This window comes from Poeciliopsis prolifica, unplaced genomic scaffold (assembly GCF_027474105.1).
Source record: "Poeciliopsis prolifica strain line A6 unplaced genomic scaffold, Auburn_PproV2 SCAFFOLD009, whole genome shotgun sequence".
Lineage (NCBI taxonomy): Eukaryota > Metazoa > Chordata > Actinopteri > Cyprinodontiformes > Poeciliidae > Poeciliopsis > Poeciliopsis prolifica.
Window position 1 is genome coordinate 3,155,514 of NW_026562384.1, and position 24,096 is coordinate 3,179,609.

Genomic DNA, 24,096 nt, shown 5'->3' on the forward strand with positions numbered 1-24,096 from the left:
CACACTCGAGTGGCAATCTTGAAAATGCTTTCCGACAAGGCTCACTTGCCGGATTAAAGGCACATTTTGAAAAGGAGAACCTTTAAGTAGGTATTTAAAGCACTTTTCACTAAACCCACAGTTCTACATTGAACATGCTTTTTATTGGTCTTAAACGTTTTCATTTGCTGTAAGTGGAAAATCATCAAAATTCTCAGAACCGTGTCCAATTAATCCACATTATGCGTTTTAACTCAATGGATTGAATTACAGGAATGAATGAACTTTTCAATAATATTCTAATTTGTTAAATATGTCTGCACACACTAATAGAGGCATGCCCTAGTCGAGACAGCGTCCCAGACACAGACGCCGTTTACTCGCCTGTGATGGAGGAAAAAGCTGCTTCTGCGTTCATTTCATCACCTCCAACTGATGGATGGGTTTGAAAACTATGCTTTGATTACTTCTATGTTTTTATTTCAAATGTATGTGAGCCGGGACAAGATGAAAAAGAAACCGTTCTCCCGCCTACAATTCCTCAAACCAAAGACTGGCGTGCATGTCTGATCCCTGGTCGGGTTTGTAGACATTTATAACTAACGACACAGAGAGACCTACATGAAACAGTAAAATAATACTTCAATGTGTTCAACAAGTTAATCTGTAAAGCTACCATTACAAAGAAACTTATTCAAAAGGGAAAATTAAGAATGCAGTGAATAAAAATACTAATAAAAAACAACAGAGTAAAGGTTTTGATCAGGCTGGAAGTTTCAGTGTTCGCCTATTTGTCTCTGTTTGAGCCATCTCCCTCTGAGACGTAAAAGATGAAAGGTCAGTCAACTGTATGGAGGCAGATTGTACACGAAATAACAAATAACTTCTCTCTTGTAATTCTAGATCTATGCGGGTCAGGCTGACCTGAGGTGCTTCGTCTATTTCTGTTCAAGCGGTGCATCTGTCGTACATTCAGCGTTTTCACCCAGCTTTGTCTTCATGCGTCCTCGCTGATTCTACAAGCGGATTCTAATACTTTTATGATGTGAGTTTGTATTTAACACATACAGTAAGTGAGCAGAACCTTTGGACACACCCGCTAATCTAATACTGATGCTGTAATTTCCATGGCAGCAGCAGCCTCTTCAATCCGCAGCAAAGAAATTAGATGTTATATCCTAGCAAAGTCTTTAAGAGCAGTTTTAAAACTATAGCAACTTCCTCTATGGGTCAGGATCACTTTATGTCCACGTCATGATTTTGATGAAGGAAACTAATATTTGGTGATGTTGGTAGAAGCAGAAGAACATAAAGTCTTTAAAGAAGAGGTGTATTTAAAGTCAACAAAAATGTTGCTATTTTTTCTTTACCAACTACACTAAGCATAAACTATTTTTAATAAAACAAAAACAGTAATCAGATTTTTTTTGTACAAAAAAAGCTAGAAACGTATATCCAATACTTGTAATGGTTTTCGCATGTCTTCCCTTGTTAAGTGAAAGGCATAGAGTTTGCTCATCATTTTAAAGAAAATTGAAAACATGTTTTATCCGGGTCTCAGCAATAAAAGCAGGTTCCAGGTCACTCTTCATTTGAAAATAGTTATTGTATTCAGACAAGTTTTCATACGGCAATTAAAAGCTGATTTTGGCGCGCCAAGGTGATCGTTAGAGTACGAGACGACGTGTGGAGGTGCTTATAGTTACCTTGAAAACCAGAAAGATTGGAAAATATGATCTCTCTGTGTCACAGCTAACAGTTTTGTAAGTAGATTTGTCCTAATTTATTCTTGGATTATGGTCATGTGGTCAAAAAAAACCTCATTCCGAGGGCTGCAAATGGCCCCTGAGCCCCACTTTGAGCCCTTGTCGCTTTAAAGTAGCCCACATGTAAAACACTGACTCTATTTCAAACTAATATTACCTGATAAATGCTTCAAATTCTCCGTTTTCTCTCCTGCTGGCACTATTATTTTTTCTAAGTAAGCTAGCCAGCATGTGGCTGGATCGCTTCATGTATTAATCAAACAGACGTGAGTCCCTTAGTATTGATCTCCTCGTCTACCCTTGAACCCGAGGCTCTTCCGCTGACTTGAAAAGTCTAAATGGGAGAAATATTCTCCAGGGGGCCTGGGGGGCCAGCGTGTACAGTAGTGCATTAATCAATCAAAATGAGCGGAGGCCTAATGTGCTGAGAAAAGGGTACGGCGCTCCTGCCCTGTCAACAGTGCTCTCTGCGCCATGGAAGGAAAAAGAAAAGGCCTCAAAACGTTGTACTTCGAATCAAATTTTGGTGAAACGTTTACTTCCAATCATATCTTTAGCATAATTTATAACAGGTCGTTTGTGCTATTTCAGAAAGTCAGTCTTGGGTCTGGTGTGTGTCTGTGATTTATTCCAGCGGCACGGCTCCGAACCCGCCTTTCCATCATGTCACTTGAAAAAAAAAAGAAAAAGAAAAGAGTTTTCTGACCCAGCCATCTGTGTTATGACTTCTCATTGGAAAACATAGCTGTTTCACCCAGGCCAAGAAAGAAATCTTGTTAAATTTTTCTACTGCTGTCAGACTCCACTGAACGTTAAAAAAGAAGAAGAAAAAAAAAGTTATGAAATTCAATTAAATCGTCTGTTCCTTTTCTAATAACGTCGCTACTTTAGAGTTAGACAGTGTTTCTGCTTCTCATATTTCTTTAAGGGAAATAGCAAACTCATTACAGGGTCATTGGGTTCAAATTATAATTATATTCTGTTGGAGCAGAAAGTGAGCGAAATTCATGGAGCCAAACTCTCAGGCTCTGGTTTGAACTTAGATGACAAAACAAAAGCAAAACCAGGATTTCTGCAGGTTTCACCAACTCACATTTAAGGCTTTCAAAACCAGTTTAAGACCACTATGATGAGAATTTCACAAATTGTTATTTTTTCTAAGTAGGGTTAGGGTTAACCCAGTCAGCATCGTATAGATTGTCAGTGGTGAAGATGAACGTTGTCCAGCCAACTTGTGGTAAATTTACACAAAGCAAAGATAGAAGCACAAAAAGCTCACTAGCTCGGGCATCTTTTACAGAACGTGAAAGATGTTTGCGTGCGAATCAAACTTTTTGCCTGCCAGTGATTGACATATTTAAAGCCAACTTACATCTTCAATGATATTAAGACATTTTAAGGCCTCAATTTTAGATAAATGAGATTAACACTTCTTAAGGATGCCCTGATAATTAAAGCGCATGTTTTCCGCCCAATTCTTTTTCACATTTGCAAAACTACATTTTTAAAACTGTCTCGGTTCAAACTTTGAAAGGCAAACTGGAAGGTGACTTATTCAGGCTTTAAAATCGGATCTTGACAGGGAAAACGAGTAAGAATCACGCCAGAAAATAATTTTTACATTATTATCATTTTAATGGTGACTTGGACCCACATGGCAAAAAAGGCTTTTGGACCTTACCACACTGTCACATAAAATGCTTGATGTTTTTGGTCACTTGAAATATCTAACTTTCTTATCTAGTCTTGATGATAAAAAAAAAAGGAGATACACAGGTGTATGATAGTCTGGCATATGAAGATGTGCTCTTATAAACCCCATTTTTAGAACAAGTTGCTCATTACACAAGGCTTCTTTTGTGTCTGCTGTCAGGAGCTTGCAGCAGAAATAAAAATCCATACATTGCTTTTAAAGTAATCCATGAAAACCTGCTATTGATCCCAGTGCTAACAGAAGGCCGATATATGAACGCTAATGACGGCCCTTTGAAGAGCAGTGCTTGCAGTTCCAGGTATAAATGCATTTAGATACGTAAATGTACCTGTGACAGGACTGAAGACTAAATGAACACAAATAACAGCTTTCACAGACGACAAGGCGGTCAGATCAATAATGGTTAGGTGTGCTTTCCAAAGCTACGCGCATTTAGAGACCGCTAAATTCATCAATTTGATACATTCTGTACTGCAGAACATGTCTGCCTCCATCAGCACTGAGGCTAATGTTATGCTTCTACATGTAAGAGTTGGGTTTTAAGTGAAGTCTGCCCAGTAGGATCCTTCTTGTTGCTATTCAGAGGCTCCTTTCACCTTCAAGGTGGACCTGAAGGGTTTCTTTCACAACGGCGGCCTGTTACGCCTCCGAGCGGCCCAGTCCGGTCGCAGAGCCTCGGAGAGCTGAGAGAAAAGAGCCAGCGGTCGTTCATTACGCGAGGCAGCACTTCATGTTGCTATGACGATGAACTGTCATCAATAGACAGTTACTCGCCTCTGTGGTTGTACCATAAAACCTTCGTTTAAAGCAGAGTTGGTACAGCATAAAATTGACGTTTTATAGCATTATTCCCTGATGAAAACACACCTGGAGTGTGGTTTGACTCATTGTGGTGCATGTTTGACAAATCGTTTAATCTCCATGGCAACCATTCAGCTGTGGAAAAAGTCTGGGTGGTCTTGGCCCCGCCTTCGAGGCACAGCTCCCCCACTCAGCTCCTTCAGACTAGCCAGCAGCAATTAGCAAACACCTGGTGGAACTGCGCATGAGCTCATTATAGGAGCTACTTCTCAGTGCAACGCTTGTAAAAACGTTGTTAAAGGGTTACTAGAGGAGCCATGTTGTGATGTCTTCCTGAAGGTGGAGTTTCAGAAAGAGCAGGAGCTTCTTAAAGAGACAAAGGCCCAATTTCAAAGAGTTGAACTACAAAGTCTAATTTTTTAAAAGTCATTTTTAGGACTTTTATAACTACTGAAGGTAACATAGTTACTTGATTTTGCTATATGTTATTAGTACCTTTAAAGTACTAATAATACAATATGAAAACAATATTTTTCAAATTGGGTTTTCTATTTCATTCACAATATGAACAATTAACATTGTGGCAAGGTTAAATGTTTTCTAAAAATAAATAAATAAAAGTAACAGCGGGTAGTCGGTCCAGACATCGTAAAGTACCACGTGTATGGCTCGTTTTGCACAAAAACATTTAAAAATTTTTTTTAGAAACATCTGACACAAGACAAAGTTAACATCCAACTCTAAGTGTGTATCCATCCTAGTATTGGGACAGGAAGATGAGTGATTGTGGAAATTATATATAAGTCATCAGCTACAGAAAACATCTGTGCACTTTTCATTTTTCATTTTTTTCTTTTTATCATTATTACAAAAAAAAAAAAACATAACAGAAGCAGCAGTGTTTGCAGAGCTTTTCCTTCCTGTTCTCATCTACTACTGAATGTATGAAAGTTTCATGAAGCACTGTTGAAATGAATGAGCCGTCTCCGGTGTAAATTACTTCTTATTACCTTATTGTATTCCTGTGCAATACTGTAGAGTAGTTAGGGGGTAATTAAGTGGAATCATTGATTAAATACCAAGCCAGGTGGGCAAGTCAGTCAGAGGTTGAAACATTTATGTTCTTCTGAAAACTCATTAAATACGATTCAGAGATTTTTTTTTCTAATTTCTAGGAATAAAAACAAGAAAACTTAAAACTGGATCGATGTGCAGAAATAAACCTTCGGCAAACAAAGTGCTTACAAACAAGTTGACAAATAATATAAAGACCAAAAGAACCTAAGTGAGTGGATTTAGCCTTCATTATTATTCGAGCTAATTTTACAAAGGTAACATTACTCCACTCGTAATGAGCCTAAATATTTCCTGTCATCTTGGGGTTGTCAAAAAACTCTAATCACTGAATGTCAGAATAATGAGATTGTTTTATTGAGACTTTTGAATCAGATCCAGGCAGAACTTTACAGACACAAAGATTAGCGTGACTTCCAACAATTAGTGAGGACTCTGACGATGACATCACGATTCCATGAACCTATGATGAGCTAATTGGCAAAATGTAAGTTGACAAACGTATTGAAACGAATTCATGTCAATTTTGTTTGACCTTGTTAATGTGGCTGGAAATTTCTGGTGACACCTGGAAACGTATTAATAATATCATTAAAATGATGGCGGCATTAAAAAAAACAAAACTTTCTGCAGCACAAACCAACGCAAAAGTTGCACAGTTGACTGACACCGTATTTCGTTTGACTTTGCAAACGGGAACTGGTTGGTTGACCTTTTATGACCTCTGGACGCATTTATCAATATCTCTAAAATGACAGCGGCACAAACACTTTTGCAGCACAAACGTTGGACGCCAGTTTCGCCGTGACGTCTCACTCACCTTCCCAGGAAGCGCGGGTCCGAACGGAAGCCTCCGTGTCGCCACGGCGATCAGAATGCAAAACATCGCCGAGGAGAAGGCGATGGCGGCAAACACGAGGCCCCAGGACAGGCTGCAGAAGTAACAGGCGCTCTCCGCAGACGTGCACACCAACACGTGCACGGAGGCGAGGAGCAGGCACAGGAGGCAGAAAGGCAGGGAGAGCAGGGAGGAGAGCACCGGAAGGTCCACTGCCGCGCCGCTGCTGAGGGCTTCGGGCATCGCCAGCAGTAAGACCAGCAGGAGCTGAAAGGCCAGGGGAGGAAGAGGGGAGATGAGGAAAAAGTTTGACCAACTTGGATCAATATATGTGTCAGGTTAAAAAGTAGGAACCTCATCTGTCTGTTGTGATGTTTGTACTTATATGCAGTCTGTAGATGTCTCTGGGTCAAGGGTCGTCAGCTACTATCCTGCAATTTTTATATGGATGCCTTTTGCAGCACAACTGAATCATACGAATTCCCTCATCTCAGGGTGTTGAAGTCAGTCAAATTTAAGACATTTTCAGACGTTTTAAAGCTCTAAATTACAGCAGCTTATCCGTCTCACATTGTGCTTAGACATCACCCTCTGCTACTCATGGAAATGATCACTGACTGCTGGCTCTTCTCGTTTTGTAGTTCTTAAGAGAAATCCCATTTAGCTAAAATCAGTTTCTGAATCCTAATTTGCAACAATGACTGTGAATGTAATTACAGGTTTAGATGATCCGAGCAATTTGTTAACAGCAAAAAAATAATAATTTCATATGTAAAAAAAAAATGTAATGTGCGTGGCGTAAATCAGTAAACATTTCAATTTTGCTTGCGGCATTGAATAACAAACTAACTGTACATTTTTCCCCCCACAGCTCTTCTTTTAATGCCAATTCATTTTACTGGCATTAAAGTCATCAAAAGTTTGTAATCTTCTCAGTTTCTCTTTTCGATTTTTACTTCCTGCATTGTGCTGAGGGTTAATGAGCCAAACCAGCGCTGCCACGCGGGGGGCCAGGCTCCCCCAGCAGACACTCTGAGGGCCTCACCTGGAACACAAACACCATTCCTGCGATCATGGAGTACATGTCGTATTTGCCCAGCTGTTTGCTCAGAGCAGAACTCATGGCAGCCAGCGCCTCCAGGTACTGCTTCAGGACTTTTTTGCCCATGTTGGTCAGAACCTCAGAGGTGTTTCCTTCCAGGTAGAGCTTCATCCAGCTCCCATGAGCCTTTTCTGCCACACGGAACTGTTCGAAGCCGGCCTCTGGATTGGACAGGCGGGAAAAGAAGAAGAATAAAAAGTTTTTCATTTGTTTTCAAGGCAATGTGATCTACCATTGTGCTTTTTTTTGTTTATCTAGAAAAACAGGTTTTTCTTATGTAAAAAAGGTAAAGAAGAAAATAAAAAAATATTCATATATACAGAAAAGGTAAACAATTAAAATCATGTATGTACATAGTTCACTTATTTAAAGAAAAGTTTGCTTAAAATGCAGCCTAGTCCGGTAACTACATACTTCCAGCTGTGTTACATTAGTCATTCCCTCTTTTCGATTTTCTCCTTCCGTAGCATTAATCTAACAAAACGCCTTTCTATGCATCATATTCATTTTTCTTCACATTCTACTAGATACGATAAATTTATGAATCCTGTTCTCCTGCATGAGGCATTTGTTTCATCAGTGGGATCTAAATGCACTCATATAGCTCAGGAACCGAAGTCATTAATGGTGGAAAAACTGCAAACTAAAACGATAATTAAAAAAACAATTCACATTTGACAGGAATTGTCATGTGCCTAACAAAGACCAAAAACTTACAATCTTGTTTTCCACTTCAGTTGCCTAAAGTACCTGAACGGCTCTTTCTGTTTTAACCCTTTCATGCATCGCGGTCACTGCAGTGGACAGACATCTGAAAGCCATTTTCTTGTGGATTTCTGTTATAAATGCTGAAGTGGACGCTCGTGCACCATGCAATACGCTATCTACTACTGATCATCCACTGCAAGTGGTCAGATACTCCTTCAACAGTAGACGACTCTGCAGAGGTTGTGAAGAAGTATCTGCTGACGAGACGCGACCAGCAGACACTTCAGGTTTAACTTTCAAGGAGGGGGGCCGATTGATTGATTGATCGGTTGTTCAATGTTAATGTTCAACTGGACTGAGATCTGTGGAATCTGGTAGACCAAGCCAACGCCTCAGAATTGTTGCTGTGCTGCTACAATAATTTGTGGACCTGTTTCAGCTTTGCGGTGGGATGCGTCATCACGCGGAAAGACGTTTTGTCACGACAAAAGCCTCCGCAAACAGCCGACACGTTCTTGTCTTTAATCACAAAGAAAACTTTCTGTAGAAATCAGATCCCTGAAATCTTATTTACGACTTCATCCGTCACTTTTGACGTACTGACATATGATGTTCTTTTGAATAGGAAAAAAAAAATCAATTAATTTCAGTATTTTCTTCTTTTTTTATCTGTGTCAACTTAAAAAAAAAAAAGCGTGTTCGCCCCTGTTGAGACCATTTAACCTCATGAGCGATTTGTCTGGTCGCTTACCGAGACCGGCTCTGACTCATTCTGCACATCAAGTGATGCCACCTTACATTTTACTCCGACGGCTTCGGAGCCACTCGAAGGCCAGAGCAATTTGTTTCATCTCCGTGAAAATCATGCAGCCTCTCCTATAAACAATTATTTGCAATATAACACCTATCTCAGCAGCATAAGCATAGAGGTGATAAATAGGGACCGAGGTTCTGTCAGACAGAGAGGGTTGGAAGAAATATTAGAACCTTAGGCTGCAGGCATGAATTACACAATATGGATGGCCCCGGCCATGCGTCATCCGTCTGAGAGAACAAGGATTGGTTGATGGCTCCTCCAAACGCCCGAGGTTAGAAGCACAGGAGAAAAAACAAAAACGCAACATAAAGATTGAAATAGGCGAGACAGGACCCAGGAAAGGGGCAGAGAGAGAATTAAAGGTGCAACTGGGTTGTTTCAGCATTGCATCATCATTTTATTTATTTATTTTTTTTAAAAAAGGCCTACTTTCATATCCTGGAAGTTATTTCTTGTGAAAAGCAAGAAAAACAACTCAAGATTTTGAGATAACGGGCCCAGTTGGAAAACGCCGGCCGGAGGAGTCGGCGTTCCCTCTCCCCCCCCCAAAAAAAACGCTTGATGCCTCGCAGATCTGCAAGAAGAAACCCCAGAAAAAAACAAAACAAAATCCAAACCGCAACCTGAGACTCCAAACCCTGAGCACCAGAAGAGGATGATTTGTCCGACGGGAGGGTTATTAAAACACCAGAGGCAACAGCGGCAAACATCCTGCTGCATAATAACTTCCTGATTACCCGAGTGGACGGACTCAGACAAATCAACACATCCAAATGTAGGTCTACCGAATTTATTTCCATTTTCTTTTTCCTCCATTGCTATGGAAACCCATGGACTAAAATAGAGAGGGACATGAGGTGCCATTTGTGTTTTTGTTTGTTTCTAAATGCGACCTTTGCTGTTTGAGAGACATCAGCTTCAGACATGAACACAGTGAACCTGATGCATCATCTGAACTGGGTACTGGGGGGAAAAATACACCCACGCACGCACACACACACACACACACACACACAGACACACACACACATCTGAGTACAGATTAGCAGCAATAGTTAATGCTTCATGATACAAGCATTTCTCATCTAGCTGTGCTCAGATCCTCAAGATGCGTTAACATTGCAGATCCCCTCCATTATGCCTGATAAGCTTCTTGTTCACAGGCTTTTGCATTATGAAGTTAGGGTCAGGTTTATGTGGGGTGTTTTAATTCACTGTCAAAGTGGTCCAACAAAGAAACAGCGAGGAACTGGAAACACGTTCGCAAATGCATGTGGCTAACTTAAAAGAAATAATTCAATAAAGTCCACAGAATAGCAACTTGTGTTTTCCGGATTTCGAGCCTTAACAGACTTCCTGTCCTCGTGAATGCTTGATTCCACTGGGTATGCAAAGTAACGTAAAAGGGCAAAATGTTTGGGTGAACATACATAGAACATTTCGTTACGTGTAGATAAGGCAGCTCTAACTTCAGCAAAAATATTTGGTAACACTTTATTTGGAGACTGATACGACTGACACAAACATTGAAGATGAAGGAGTCTTTATGGATGTCTGTGACTATTGTTATGAAGCGTCATTTGGTAAATTATGCATTGAAGCGTATAAATTTACCAGATAATGCAAAGTTGGCACTTTTAATCGACTTTTAATGCAAATTTTAAAGCAACTTTGCATTAAAAGTGTCATTTGGCAAACAACACTTCATGACCACAGTCATATAGATCCATAAAGACTCCTTCATGTTCATAACAGAGGTTTATGTTTATGATGGTGTCATAAGAACACCCCTTCAGGTAAAGGGTTAACAAATACTTAATTGCGATATTAATTATAAACCCTTCCCATTGCTGCCATTACATAAAGTGACTTTAATCATGTTAGGAGTTCAAGAAAATAAACCAGGTGTTGCTGTGGTGACACAGCGGTTAAGCACAACCCACAAAAGGAGGCTTCAGTCCTGGACGCAGACGTCACAGGTTGGATTCCCAGCCTGGTGACTTTTGCTGCATGTCTTCCGTCTCTCTCTTCAACTACTTTCCTGTCCTCCCACTTTCAGATAGAGACCACTCAAATCATTGGTGAAGATATGAAGAGCATGAATCCATGACGCAGTACGGCTGCGTTCACACAGCAGGTGCAACCCAAATTGGGTTTCTTTTTGCCCAACTGAGACCAACATCCAACTTACTCACGAAGGTCTGAACGGTCCGATTCCAATCTATTCACGGGGAAAAAAACTGATGAAAATGTGAAGGGACTCGGCATCACATCACAATGCCACCACTCTGCGCTCTGACTACACATCCAACTCCACAAACCATAGTCAAGAATCCTCAGAATGCCGTTGCCATTGGTGGTAGTGGCTTTCTTTTTATTCGTGTCATGATTTTCGTACCAATCCTGTTCACTCCCATTGCTGAATAAACTTTGAAATTGATCCACAAATGGCTCCATTATGTATTACGTCCGTAAAATTTGATGCTGCTTTACGTCGGCGTTCTTCTTCTGCGCATGCGGGTCGCTTTGGGGTCGTAAACCGTTCACACAGAAGTCTGTGTTTGGGTTTTATTCGTAGCATGAACAATGCAATGACACTGATACTGCAATGACAACTGTGATTCAACATACCGCGCAGCTTCAAACACACTAAACGAGGGCAACATTGAAATCAGGAGTATTGCTCGGTGTGAGGCGACACGTCGACACGTCTAACCCTGTGAAGTGAAGCAAACGGCTCGGCACAAATGCATCACCTCCGGCAGGTCAGATGTGATTTCTTTAAAGCCACGCCGCCGATCATTGTAGATTCTTCTTCAGCCGTGCGCATGATTTCAAATCGTCCATTCATCTTCCGAATCAGCGATTTGTGAAAATGAGGACAACATCTACAAACTTTCACAAAAATAATAAAAATCGCTGCTTTAATGCTTACCGGGGATCTCTGTGGGATTAATTAAAATTTCTCTTGTTTTAAACTGGTATTGGTTTCATGTTCTCTCTGTCAGCTCCTTCACTTGTGACACCTCTCAGACTAAAGAACGATGAACTTCTGGCTGTTTAAACAGGAAGATGGGAAGGACGTCTGGAACAAGAAGGAAGGAGCTCAAAGACTGGGTGTCTCACAGAAACCGTTTGTTGGCGAGACTCAAGTAGACGGATAAAAATAAATACAGGCTGGGATTTGTGCGAGGTGTTCTACTGAAATGGGAAAGGACTGAAGTTAAAGAGCAGATTGGAGACTTCCCCGAGGTGGATTTTACATTTAAAAGGAAATTTATTCAGGTACAAAAAAGCTCTGATCAAAACAGGTTTCCTTAAAACACCCAGCTCCTGCTGGAGTTGAGTAAATCCAGACTGATCTTATTGAGCTCAGGCTGCTTACAAGTGTTGGTTCTTTCGCACGGTGGATTTAACAGGTAAATTAATCCCACAACCTGTTTTTAATTACACCTTTCTGATCATTCCTGAGTTGGTGATTGATACATATACTTTATTAGATTGAGATAAGAAATAGGGTTAATCGAGTGTTCACTTCTTCTTGGACGATATGGCTGAGAAAAAATAAATATCACGACAGAAACATTTCATATCAGTCGATATCGATAATTATTGATTCTTTTTTTTTTTCTTTTAAACATCTTAATTAATGATTTATTGTCCAGCCCCACTTCATTCTACTCCTATTCAAACGGAAAACCAGTGGTAAGCTAATTATTCTTGTTTTCGTTGGTCCTACTGGTTCCTTATTTTCTTTGTTTTTTTAAAAACTCTTATTAGAACAACCAAAAAGAATTTTTGTTTATCAGTGTGGAGCAGATTTATGGAATGGATTCAAACAGTACATACTTAAAACAGCTTTAAAAAATTGTTTAAAGAGGAGCTTTTTGGGAAACACATTCTAGGAGACGAGTGTTTCCAGAACCAAATATGCTATTGATGATATTGAAATGTGTAAAAAACCATAAGATCTTGTGCCTTCTACCTGCTCCTTGTTGAACAGATAATGTAAAATTTCATGTCAATTGAGCATGACAATTTGCTTAATTTATTTATTTTTCTTTCTCAGTTTTACTTTTTGTCTGTTCGAAATAAATAAGTTGAAGCACAGTTTCAAATAAATAAATATCAGCGTCCAAAAGCATGAGACAAGAGGGTTGATGAATCCCAATCTGAATTTAAAAAGCCTGTTTTTAAAGTCAGTTTAACCAAACATTTAAACTTTGAAGACGTTTTGATGGACTTTGCTTCTCATTAAGGCCTTCTGGAGACATTTCCCGTCTTTGCAGTTTGACTTGAAGTGCTGGAGTGCTCTTAGTTTTGCACAGCAGCAAACAAGGTCAAGTCCAAACGCGAGCTTTCCCAAAACTGTGACTTTCTGCAGCATCCATTTTAAGCCCTCAATTTCTTTCTGGCCGATGAAGAAAGAGAAGCAAAGTACTAGTTGTATTAAAAGTTTTAAATATTAGATGCTGCATTCGATTCGCCTCTGAAGCTTGAGGAATTAGCAAAACTGTTGTGCAACTAACTCCTGTTAGCAACACAATCCAAACACTTTTTATTTCTATACAATCTATACATTTATTAACTGGTGTGATTAGATATGAACCTTTAGTATCTTTTTCATGGCAGCCATGTTGGATATTGAACAAAGTGCTCTGAGACCTTTTGACTTTCCAACTTGGAATTCCGACTTTGGGAATTGTTCTCGTGGCATTTCTGATCGGAAACCCAAACAAACACTGTAGTGAAGACTGAAAAGAAAAATTCAACAGTGTCATAGAAAACATGAGCTTTAAGTGCTTTGGATGTTGGAATTGCTTTTGTAGATTTTGATGTAGCTAATTTTAATATCATAGCGCCAACGCATGAGAATTTGTCTCATCTTTGTGCATCTGTAGATGATTTATCCACGAATTTATCTACATATGAAATTTGTGATGATAGTTAGGACACTAGTGCTCACTCCTGCCAAGCATCAGGCTTCCTAAGATGTTTTACTGCTTAAAAACTAAAGCTCAACACCAGACGAAAGACTTCCAAAACACCGCAGATATTAATTTGCTGTTTCCTTATTTTTTAAAGACACTTTGGCACATTTGTTGTTTTTTTTTTTTTTTAAAAAAAGAAACATTTGCAACAATTGTAGGTCAATTTTGTCTCTATACTTCCTGTCCTCAGCAGGAAATAGCCAGAACATTGTGGGATAAACCTAAAAAACACAAAATGTAAAAAAGTACCTGCATGGGAGAGACTAGTTAATATCTAAATGTCCCCAAATTCCTATTTTCAGTTCTAAATGGAATCATTTTTATGATAAAAAAATACAAATTACTTTGTCCATAAGTATGGTAATGATGCAATGAATATGCTTATGTGGTGACAGAGCTCATTACATTCATGGCAGAATAAATATGAAAATGAGGTTCAACATTTTGACAGAGGCCGAGATGAAATAATGGAAGCCGACTGTATGTTTTGGTTTCATTCACGTTGGCGGGATTTTTCCGACTGAAACGCTGTTCACTTCAAAAACGATTCCATCAGGTAAGAAAGAATTGCACTGCATTTTGTTCTGGCGTAATTAATATCATAGTGCCTTTAAAATCCACCCCAATGACCTCGCAGGTAGCTGTGTGAGCAAAGTGTGAAAATTGAGTCCATTACGAGACGAGTCCCAAAACGATGCAGGACAACAAAGGAGATGACCCGTCGGGTACGAGGCTCTCCGTAAGAAAAGTTTCCCGCTGCCTACCTTTCTGGTAGTCGGGTGTGCTGTCTCGGAGCAGGCAGCTGAGCTGGTGGCCGTTGAGATGCAGGAAGCGCAGCTGGTCCCGCAGCGACCGCTCCTCCAGCACGTTGGGGATGATGCGGCCGACGCTGTTCTGGGGCACGGGCAGCCCGAGGCCCAGGGCCAGCGTCGGGGCCAGGTCCACCTGCTCCACCACTCCGGGCCTCTCCATGCCCACTTCAGGAAGAGAAGACAAAAACAAAAACAAAGGGAGGCGCAAATGAAACCAGACAGAGATGGATTGACTGGAGGCCTTTCTTTTAACAGCATACAACAGTTAAAAGGTCACTGTGGGGGTCAGGACTGTGATTTTTTCTCCTAGACAGAGTTTAGAACGTTTCACTGGGTCAGTTTGGACAATTTTTAAAGTAGAAGTAATCGTAATAATAACAATAAAAAAAATTCTCAGAGAATTTTTCAATGTTTTTTCAAAAGTTTGGCTTTAAATGTAAGAAACAAACAAATAAAAAAAAAAACTAGGGAGACAGAAACGGACCAATCGTTGATTCAGACTAATGCCAAGAGCGAATACCAGTATCTGCTATTGAACAGGCCTGTCACAATAACTAATTTTGCTGGACGATCAATTATCCCAGAAGGTATTGCCATAAGTGAAAATATTGTAATTTTGAGACCATCTTCCAGTAATATAATGGTAATGGCTTAATAACAATGCTAGGACGCATTCTCAAAGATGAATAAACTTTAAATACTAATCAACACTTAACACTGGAACTGGAAGACATTTGTAAAAATTCAGAATAAGTCAAACAAAACTACAGAAACCAAGTGAAATAAAGTGAATCATAAATTCTCTGAAACAAAATTGTCCTTCAAAAAGGAAGGTCTTGTTGAGACCAAAGAACCAGACTGAACACTTTTACCATCCAGTTTTCGGAAGAGAAAAATCAGGCAAATGGAAATTACTGAGCTTGTTTTAATTTATCATGCAATTAATTGAGTTAATGTGAATGTTTACACAATGACGCGTCATGATAACAGTCATAGACATTCATAAAGACTCCTTCATGTATATAACACAAAGGACTTATGTTGTGTTACATTTATGACAGTGTCATGTCAATCTTCTGCACACTCCGTCAGATAAAGTTACTGATTTTGCTGTTATGGCCGATAACCAATATTTACAGATATTGTCTACATTAAACTCCATGATCCTGTCCTGCTTCATGATGACTGCCACATCACCAAACTCCTTCTGTCCCGTCCAAAAACAGCCACCATATGGAAATAAACATTGGTTGTTAATATCGATCCGACCTATCGGGCCGATATCAATGTGTAAAAAAATAGATGCAAGCGATGGGAAAGGCGTTCACCAGTCAAAGGTGTCCAAACTTTGTCACGTGGGTCAAAAGTTCAGTAAAAGGCCACAACTGTAGTTTTCCATACAATCTGCATCCTGGTGAGTCAAGTTTATTTGTAGAGCAGATTTCAGAAACAGGGTTGCTTTACATCATAAAACCACATCAAATTACAAAGCAAGCAATAAACATTACATTTTGTTTAATGGCATCATTGATATAATCAAGAAAATATTAATCAAATATATTGATCAATGTTCCAGTGATTACGAATCAAAGGCAACTCTACAAAATGGTTTTCTTGTAGAGTTGAGTCTTGAGTCAAGATCTTGACTTAAAATATTCCAGCAGTTTTGCAGTTTTCTGGAAGTTTCCTCCATGCAAGAAGATTAGATTGGTTCTGGTTCTGACAGAGCAGAACCAGAACCAGAAGACCGGAGTGTTTTGGAAGGTTAATGCAACAACAGCAACAGATCGTTGATGTGTTATTCCGTCTAATCCCAGATGTTTCCCGGTCCTGTAGGAACTCCATACGCCGCCTCTTCTGTGGGCGTTTTTGTCCCTTAACGCCACGTCGTCCCAGCAGCGACAGATGCGTAAAACCGATCACCAGCACGCATATTTATTTCACAAGACAAAAGCCACGGTTTTCAACTTCGGTCACATTACATCCTCATTAAATAACTCCACTTTCTGTCTCGTTTTTACGCAGAAACCTGCACACAAAAGCCTTTCACCAGCCTCATCAAGACAAATTAACAGAAAAAAAGGGAAGTCCTGGTCCTGGAGTCAGAAATACGGCAACAGCAGAGGCGAAACATCCCACGGCGTTCAATTACTAGGAAGCCTGATGGAGTAAGACGAATTAACGGAGCGTGCCGTTGTAGTCGCTGCTGCTCTGCTACTTCTGACCCCTCAGCGGTGAAACTGTGAGACAGCAACGTGAGGGGCCGGGGAGAGTGGAAAGCTTCTCGTTTTAATACATGAAGGCAGCCTGCATCATGTTCGTGGGTTAGAGCCGAGGCAAAAAAATAAATATATAACGTTTTAGAAACCGAACACAATACGACAAATCACCCCCGTTATTATTCTCATATTAATACCCATGAGGGGGCTGTCAGCACGGCAACAGCATCAACAAAATAAGACGTGAATTTAATCATCATCATCATCAAGTGAGCCCGGGATTTTGTTTTTCAAAGCCCGTCGTCTCCTGTCAAGCGTTTCGTTGTTGATGATCTGCTTCCTGAAGAGAGCTTCCGACAACAGACAGACAGTGGGAGTGCTGCTCTCCCCCGCCCCGTACTGTCTGCGTTTGAGTGAAGTTTTCAGGTTGCAGCGATGAATTAAACTTATGCAGAAAATGTTTTTGAACGAACAGAGGATCTGTCAGGAAGTGAGACCACTGCAGATTAAAGACGGGCACGCGTTTTGGAGCTGGAGGCTTATTTGGACAGAGCGGTAAGAGCCAGAAAACAATCCGTTTGAAAGCAAAAGAGCTACAGTCCCACCTCCACAAACTAAAAGATGACAGGAAGTGAAACCTGCTTTAAGATGTTTAGTACCAAGTTGCAGACTTAAAGTTTTGTTGTTAGTTGCAATTATACTGACAGCTAAAGCAGAGGGAAGGGAGTCTTCTTTTTCTCAAACTCTACGCTGTTAACAACAAGCAGAGGGCCTTTCGCCGTTATCGAACCCCGCACACTAACCTGTGGAGCGGGGGTCTTCAAATCCAGACCTCCAGGTCCTGCAACCTTTAGACGTGTCCCTGATCCAGCACACCTGAATCAAACGGCTGGATCCCCTCCTCAGTATGCAGTCCAGTTCTCCAGAGACCTCATTACTGGACTCAGGTGTGTTGAAGCGGAGACACATCTGAAAGTGGGAGAACGCCAGGTCCTTGAGGCCCGGATTTAAGGAGCCCGGCTCTGGAACAGTACGCTCTTTGGACGACACACAACGAAGAAACTGGTACTGTTGTTAGAGATGCAAGTAAAGTAAACTGCTGGAGGTCAAAACTGGTCGAGTCTTAGACTTATTTCCAATCCCTATTGCTCAAGAGGAGGCGGGTCGGGGGGTTGAAAAAAGTTGAATTGACATTGAAATGTTAACATTTAAAACTTTAATTATAAGGTTCAACATGTAATGGTTTGACGCAGGGAGTCCATTCTCACTGCACTGTGTGTACAGTCCAGACAGTGACCCCTCTTGGTGTTTAGTTAGCGTCTAGCTGTTGAAATAGCTTTAAGACTTACCTTCCAGAGTTTATTTTTCATTTGAAAATGGTGCCAAAGTGTTTATAGTCTTTTCCTTTTGGTTTCCGGACAGTACAGATAGAGACAGGTTCAGACACACTTACCTAAATATACAATAGTCCTAGCGAAGTCTGAATAAAGTGAATTTGCCTGTCAGGGTCCTCCCAGCAAAGTCAATTAAATGTTCTGCCAACATGCGCTTTTCTTAGAGACGCGACAAGATTAAAGAGTGAAGCCCAGGTATTCAGCAGGCAGCCAGTTCTGACACGGGGGAGCATGTGCTAATGAAAACAACAGGGAGACAAGCGCTCCGCTAATGACCCCTCATTTGAAAGAGTAGCCATTTATGCTAATGCGGCCGCTGATTTCATTAACCAACACATTTCCATGCCGCCGTGTTTACGTCTAAGGTGCCACTTAGCGAAAGTCCTTACCTTACGAGATTAAGTTACATTTCATTAGAGAGCCTCCCTTTTGATGAGTAGATTTTAATCAAACCTTGAAGAAATTTTACAGCGTTTCTATGTTAGCTGGGGGTTTTTCTCTCAACATCACACAAAACATTTGGTTCTCCAGGCATACTACATCGACTTGGACAATAAAATCTTGAAACCGAAAAGCCTTTGGGACAGCTATGGAGAAATTTCAAATAGACTCACCAGTCTTTCTGGGGACATCGTCCAAACTTTTAACTTGGTGTTTAATACTTTTAAAACCTTTTTAAGACTTTTGAACAGAATTTAAGATCTACATAAATATCCATTTACTGACTCAAACAAGCTAGATCGCCAGCTAGCTAGGCTATTTTTAACAGCTAGTTACCATTTGAAGACATTTGAGTACTTTCTGTCAGGCAGAAGCCTGACAGAAAAGTCCCCCAAGAACAAACAGACAAAAAAAAAAACATAGAATACACTAAATTAAGGCAAAATTTAAGATCTATTATTAACATGTTTAAACGCAACTTATTTTTGAGACATTTTAAGGCCTTAATTTTAGGTACATTAGTTTATTACTTTTTAAGGGTGCTGGGACGCCCTGCAGCGTTTTATTGTCGTTACTCTAAAAAGAGCTGAACCACATAGGAGGTGTGATGAGTTCAGTATAAATAACAAGCAGTGCAATGCAGAATTGGTGAGTTCATCAATATTCAAATGGCTAACGTATATTTGCTTGAATAAAACCTAATTTGGCGTTCATTTCCCAATTCCCTCGACCACGATAGATCAAAACAATCATCTAAAACACCCAAGCTATTCATTGAAGCTCTGCAGGACTCAGAGTTAGCAAACATCAGCAAGCAAATAATTATCATGAATGGTGTAGAAATCAAACAAGCAAAGAGAATTTCAAAAATAGAAGATCTAATTATCACAATCCCACGTTCACACTTAACCCCATTCATCGCTTCAGGGAACACCTCTGCTAGTGAGTCTTCGCACCGACGATGTCGTTCGTCACATTGCAGCTGCCGTTACCTCGTCTGGGAGCGTACGAGGAAAAAGGGTGGTTTTTGATTCGTAACCGGGGGCAAACCTTCCACATTTTACCATTAGGCCTACCTTTTCTGTTGAAGGCTGGACTGATGAGCACCAGGGCCGTGTTGACCTCTGGCTCCGAGGAGCCCCCGTGGCTGCCGGTCTCGGTCATGCCGTGGTCTCCGCACAGCACCAGCAGGTAGGGCAAAGATCCCTCAGCCTCCTACGGGGAGCCAAACACAAGAGTCAACGACCGACCTTTTATGTGTGCCGACGCGAGAAGACGTCTCCTGTTCTGAGTCTGAAATACACAACATGCTCCAACGTTTACTGAAATAAAAATAAATAAATAAATAAATAAATAAACATGCTGTCTGAAGGATTTTGATACAGTTACGGCATCCAACAGCATTAAATTATTACATCTGACAAGAAAGTCATGACAAAACACTCCAGAGATTTGTTTCCATTAGCCTTGGAAGAGACCAAAAAACAAACCTACAGCAAACAAACGCAAAGGGCGACTGGTGTGTCAAGCATGACAGCCTTTGATCAGACGCGGGTTGTTCCTTAAGTGGATTCCCTTTCAACTTGAGTTGAGGGAACCCTGAGTCGACTACAAATTCAACTGGGAGGCTTTATGATTCAAACACTCTCAGAAAACCTTTTAGTTCCCACACTAACAACCAACAATCGAAGGGTTATTGTTCAAGACAAGAAAGTTTCATCTGAACTAAAAGGACTGCATTGAAGTAAAAAAAAAAAAAAAAGAAACAAAATGTTTATGTCAGCTCATCTTTATTCTATCGCTGGGAGTGGACTAATCATTTTTTGCTTTATTAGGGGACATAAAAGACTGGTGAATGCTGCAAACAAGTGCTGCAGAAAAGAGCCGGGCCTCGGCTGTGTTTTAGAGCCCCGATGGCTCATTATAGCCTGTACTCAGTAGGAAAATAAAGAAGGCAACCTCCTGTTCTGGGTTGTACCTGTTGGAAGCTTGTTATAAATGTCACAGGGCCCAGGGGAGCCGAGACAACACCTCGAGAAAATCTACAAAGCACCGCTGATCCCGACCCGGCCTCTCCTTTCAACTTACAACCAGACAAAATTAATTTCTTTTCCTCGCAATGAAAGCCTAAAGCTTTGGGGGCAGCAGAGCGTATTTACCAGAACAAGCAAACTCCATCTAAACAGTGTCCGACAGCTGAGACCTAAAACCTGGGGATTCAACTTAACACTTTAAACAGTTGAGCAAAAGGTAAGAAGTATTTACTGCATGAAAAGCTGGAAATACTAACACAGGAGTGAATAACACTGGAACAGAACAGAAGTTCAATTTCTGCCAACGTAACCTCTATAATCAAAGGTGTCCACCAGGGTTCTGTCTTTGGACCACTTCTGTTTGCCATTGATTTAAGTTCTATGTCTTCATTATGATACTGGAAATACCATCTTGATGCTGATGGCACAGTCCTGTTTTCTTGTGTGAAATGTTTATTTTAAAACTTTTAACCTGGAGTGGTTAAAAAAAAAAAGTCAACGTTAACTTGACCAACTTTTTATGTTACAACTTTGTGAATGAGTATCAGACAACACAAAATACAAATCTGGGTACAAATTTCTCCAAATCTGAATGGTACAAGAATGTTCTGAACATTACAAAAGACCAAGATGTTCACTGAAAGCACGCAAGCTAACACAATGCACAACCTTAGCTTTCCTATGCTACTAAATTCATCTCCTGTGTTGTTTGTACTAGAACTTGAGCATAGAATGGTCTAAAGGTGCCATCTTTCACAACAATCAAAGGGGTGTTGATGCAATCTTGGAAAAAAGTGGAAAACGTTGATGCACAAGAGCCCCTAAAATTTTTTTGATGACATCGCCTGTGGACTGATTCCTTCCCGACTACAAGAGATGAAATAGTGCCGAAGTTCTTCCAGCTCTTCTAACCTGCCAAAAATGTATCTGGTAGGTGACGGGCCAAGTGCAAAACGCCATGGGACGCAGGCAGCATGTGCCATCTTTTCTGAAGTTATCACCGGAGATATTTCTCTTTCCAAAAAACAAACTGTTTGCTTTTCCCTCATTTGTCAAACTCATTGGAGAGGTGGGTGTCCTACTGCTACTCTGCTCTACTCGTGGCAGTTAATTTTTTTAGGAACAAAATAAGTAGTAAACTACCATACATCAATTTATACCTGCTGATGTGGAGGACTAGCTATGGACCAAAACCAGCACCAGCCCAGGGGAGCACATCTTTCTGAATCCGGCCCTGCTAATGGGTTCAATATAAACTGCTGTGACTGCGTGTGTGTGTGTGTGTGTGTGTGTGTGTGTGAGGGCTAAATTTTAATTTCCTTAAGTTTCAATAGGAAAAACTGCTCCCATACAAATTCCCTAAACCCAAATCATCCCACTATTATTCTGTTTTAATCCGATTCATTTATTTATTTATTTATTTTGTACCTCATGAACCTTCAATCAGTTTCTGTTTTTCTGCAGGTCTTAGAAACTTTACACATCAAACAGCAACCGTCACCCTACAAACTCAAAATCTCAGGAAGAGAAGATTGAGGCCGTGAGCTCAACATTAACACAAAGGTCCAACCGAGGCCTTCTTGACCGCAAGGTCACGATACCCAATCTTGTTTTTTAATAGAACATGATGCATCTCTCTGCTCAGCAGCCGAAGCGTTTCTCTGCACGGAAAAGAGACAACTGGCACCTCATTACAAACGGAGCGTTGAGGGGCTGTCATCTGAATCCGACTCTCCCAATTTTTTTTCCCCCCCTCGCTCCCCTTGCAGCTGGGAGCCGTAGCTCCTTCAGGATGTGGCGGCAGACGACGCGCGCAGCATCTGCAGCGGCGCGTGAAACACTCCCACACGATGCAATCGCAGCGAGAGGGGACCAGAGAAAACATTGCCGCCGTTGTGCGACGACCCGCAGGACTCCACAGGGGCGGGTTTACATTTACATTCACACAAACGGGACTGAAATGAGGTTGTAAAACACATTTCAGTGAAAAACCCCCCAAAAAAACACAAACAGCATGCAGGCCTCATCAAAAGCTGAGAGAAGCTAGACATGTTTAATTAGCAACTTTTTGGGATGTGGTGACATGCTGGATTAGCGAATCTAAAATAAACCCTGACGTGTTTACGGCCTGCACCTTTTTTTTCCTGCCTCAAAAGAAAAAAAAAAAAAAAAAAGAAGCAAAGGGTGAGGGGAAAATTGGGCGCTTTACGCAGACATGACTTGACAACTTAAGTAGCAGCTGTATATCTGAATGACAACGAGACAATGCCCATTAGGAGCGCATGCACAGCGCAGAGTCAATATGCATGTACTGCAGTCGGCCGCCGCGGGGAAACACAAAGAACAAGAGCTGATGAAAGATAACGGATTATTAAATCTCTGCGCCCGATGAGACAGATAACATAACGACTGCCGACAGCCGCGCAAATGACCTCAGTAAGTAAACGGCCAAAACCTGACAGTGTTATATAGTCACAGATTGCATCGGTTACTTATTACTTATTGATCACCGTTTTGTTTTAGCACATTTTGAAGGCTTCGCTAAGCAATAATATTTCAATAACAGTGACTGAAGTTGGAGGGGAAAAACAGCTGAACTTCCATTCAAACATTTAAAAAAATTATATATTATAATGATATAAGAAATAAACAACTTAATGCATTCCTTTTAGATTTTACTGCCTCAAGGACAGATGGAGAAACGCTTCTGTGACCTCACATAGTTATTTTTGAAAGAACGATGAAGCTGAATGGGAACCGGAAAGTTTTTCTCTCAGATATTTTAAGGTTATTTATCTGCAGCAGATAAATAAACCATTCTACATATTTGTTCTGGCCCGACGTCTGATCTCTGACACGGTTCAGTTCAATATAAAACACTTTATGTATCCCAAAGGGAAATTAAATGCAATAATTCAGATCACCCAAGTGTATTCAAACAGTCGTGGACGGTGATGCTGTCACAATAAAAAAAAAAAAATCGTCCCGAAAGCCATTTTGATAAACAATAATATTGTTGTTTTGTCACCATTTTCATGTTGTGGTGCATCGATAATGACATAAGAAGTTCGCCTTCTGAAGACCAAGTTTCATTTCAAAACTGAAAGATATTTTGAATAACTTAAAAAAAAAAGACCAAAAACAATGAATAAAAATGAAAATAAATACCACACACGCTAAAATCATAAATGATTACAGAGACTCTGTAAATAAATCTGTAAAAAATAAGTAATTATGACAATGGAAATGATCAAGCTCACTTTAATTGATCATGTGATTATTTGATTAACTGATTAATTGCTTATTGCGATTTGTTGCAAGGATCAACATCTGAGCAACAAAGACGATATTCTACAGTAGCATGTCCTGGATGACATCATCAGATTTTAGCAAGAACTGCTAATCCG

General features: G+C 40.4%; 1 protein-coding gene across 2 annotated transcripts in view; it reads right to left on the reverse strand.

Annotated features, from left to right (window-relative positions):
* Window positions 1-24,096, reverse strand: part of pigg (phosphatidylinositol glycan anchor biosynthesis class G) — a 76,635-nt gene that overhangs the window by 38,863 nt on the left and 13,676 nt on the right. For both annotated transcript variants that reach the window (XM_055034178.1, XM_055034179.1), the window contains exons 5-8: window positions 19,733-19,871; window positions 14,555-14,767; window positions 7,218-7,435; window positions 6,155-6,439 (exon numbers count right to left, since the gene is read on the reverse strand). In XM_055034178.1, the coding sequence (XP_054890153.1) occupies window positions 6,155-6,439; window positions 7,218-7,435; window positions 14,555-14,767; window positions 19,733-19,871 (855 nt within the window). The remainder of the gene's footprint in view (window positions 1-6,154; window positions 6,440-7,217; window positions 7,436-14,554; window positions 14,768-19,732; window positions 19,872-24,096) is intronic.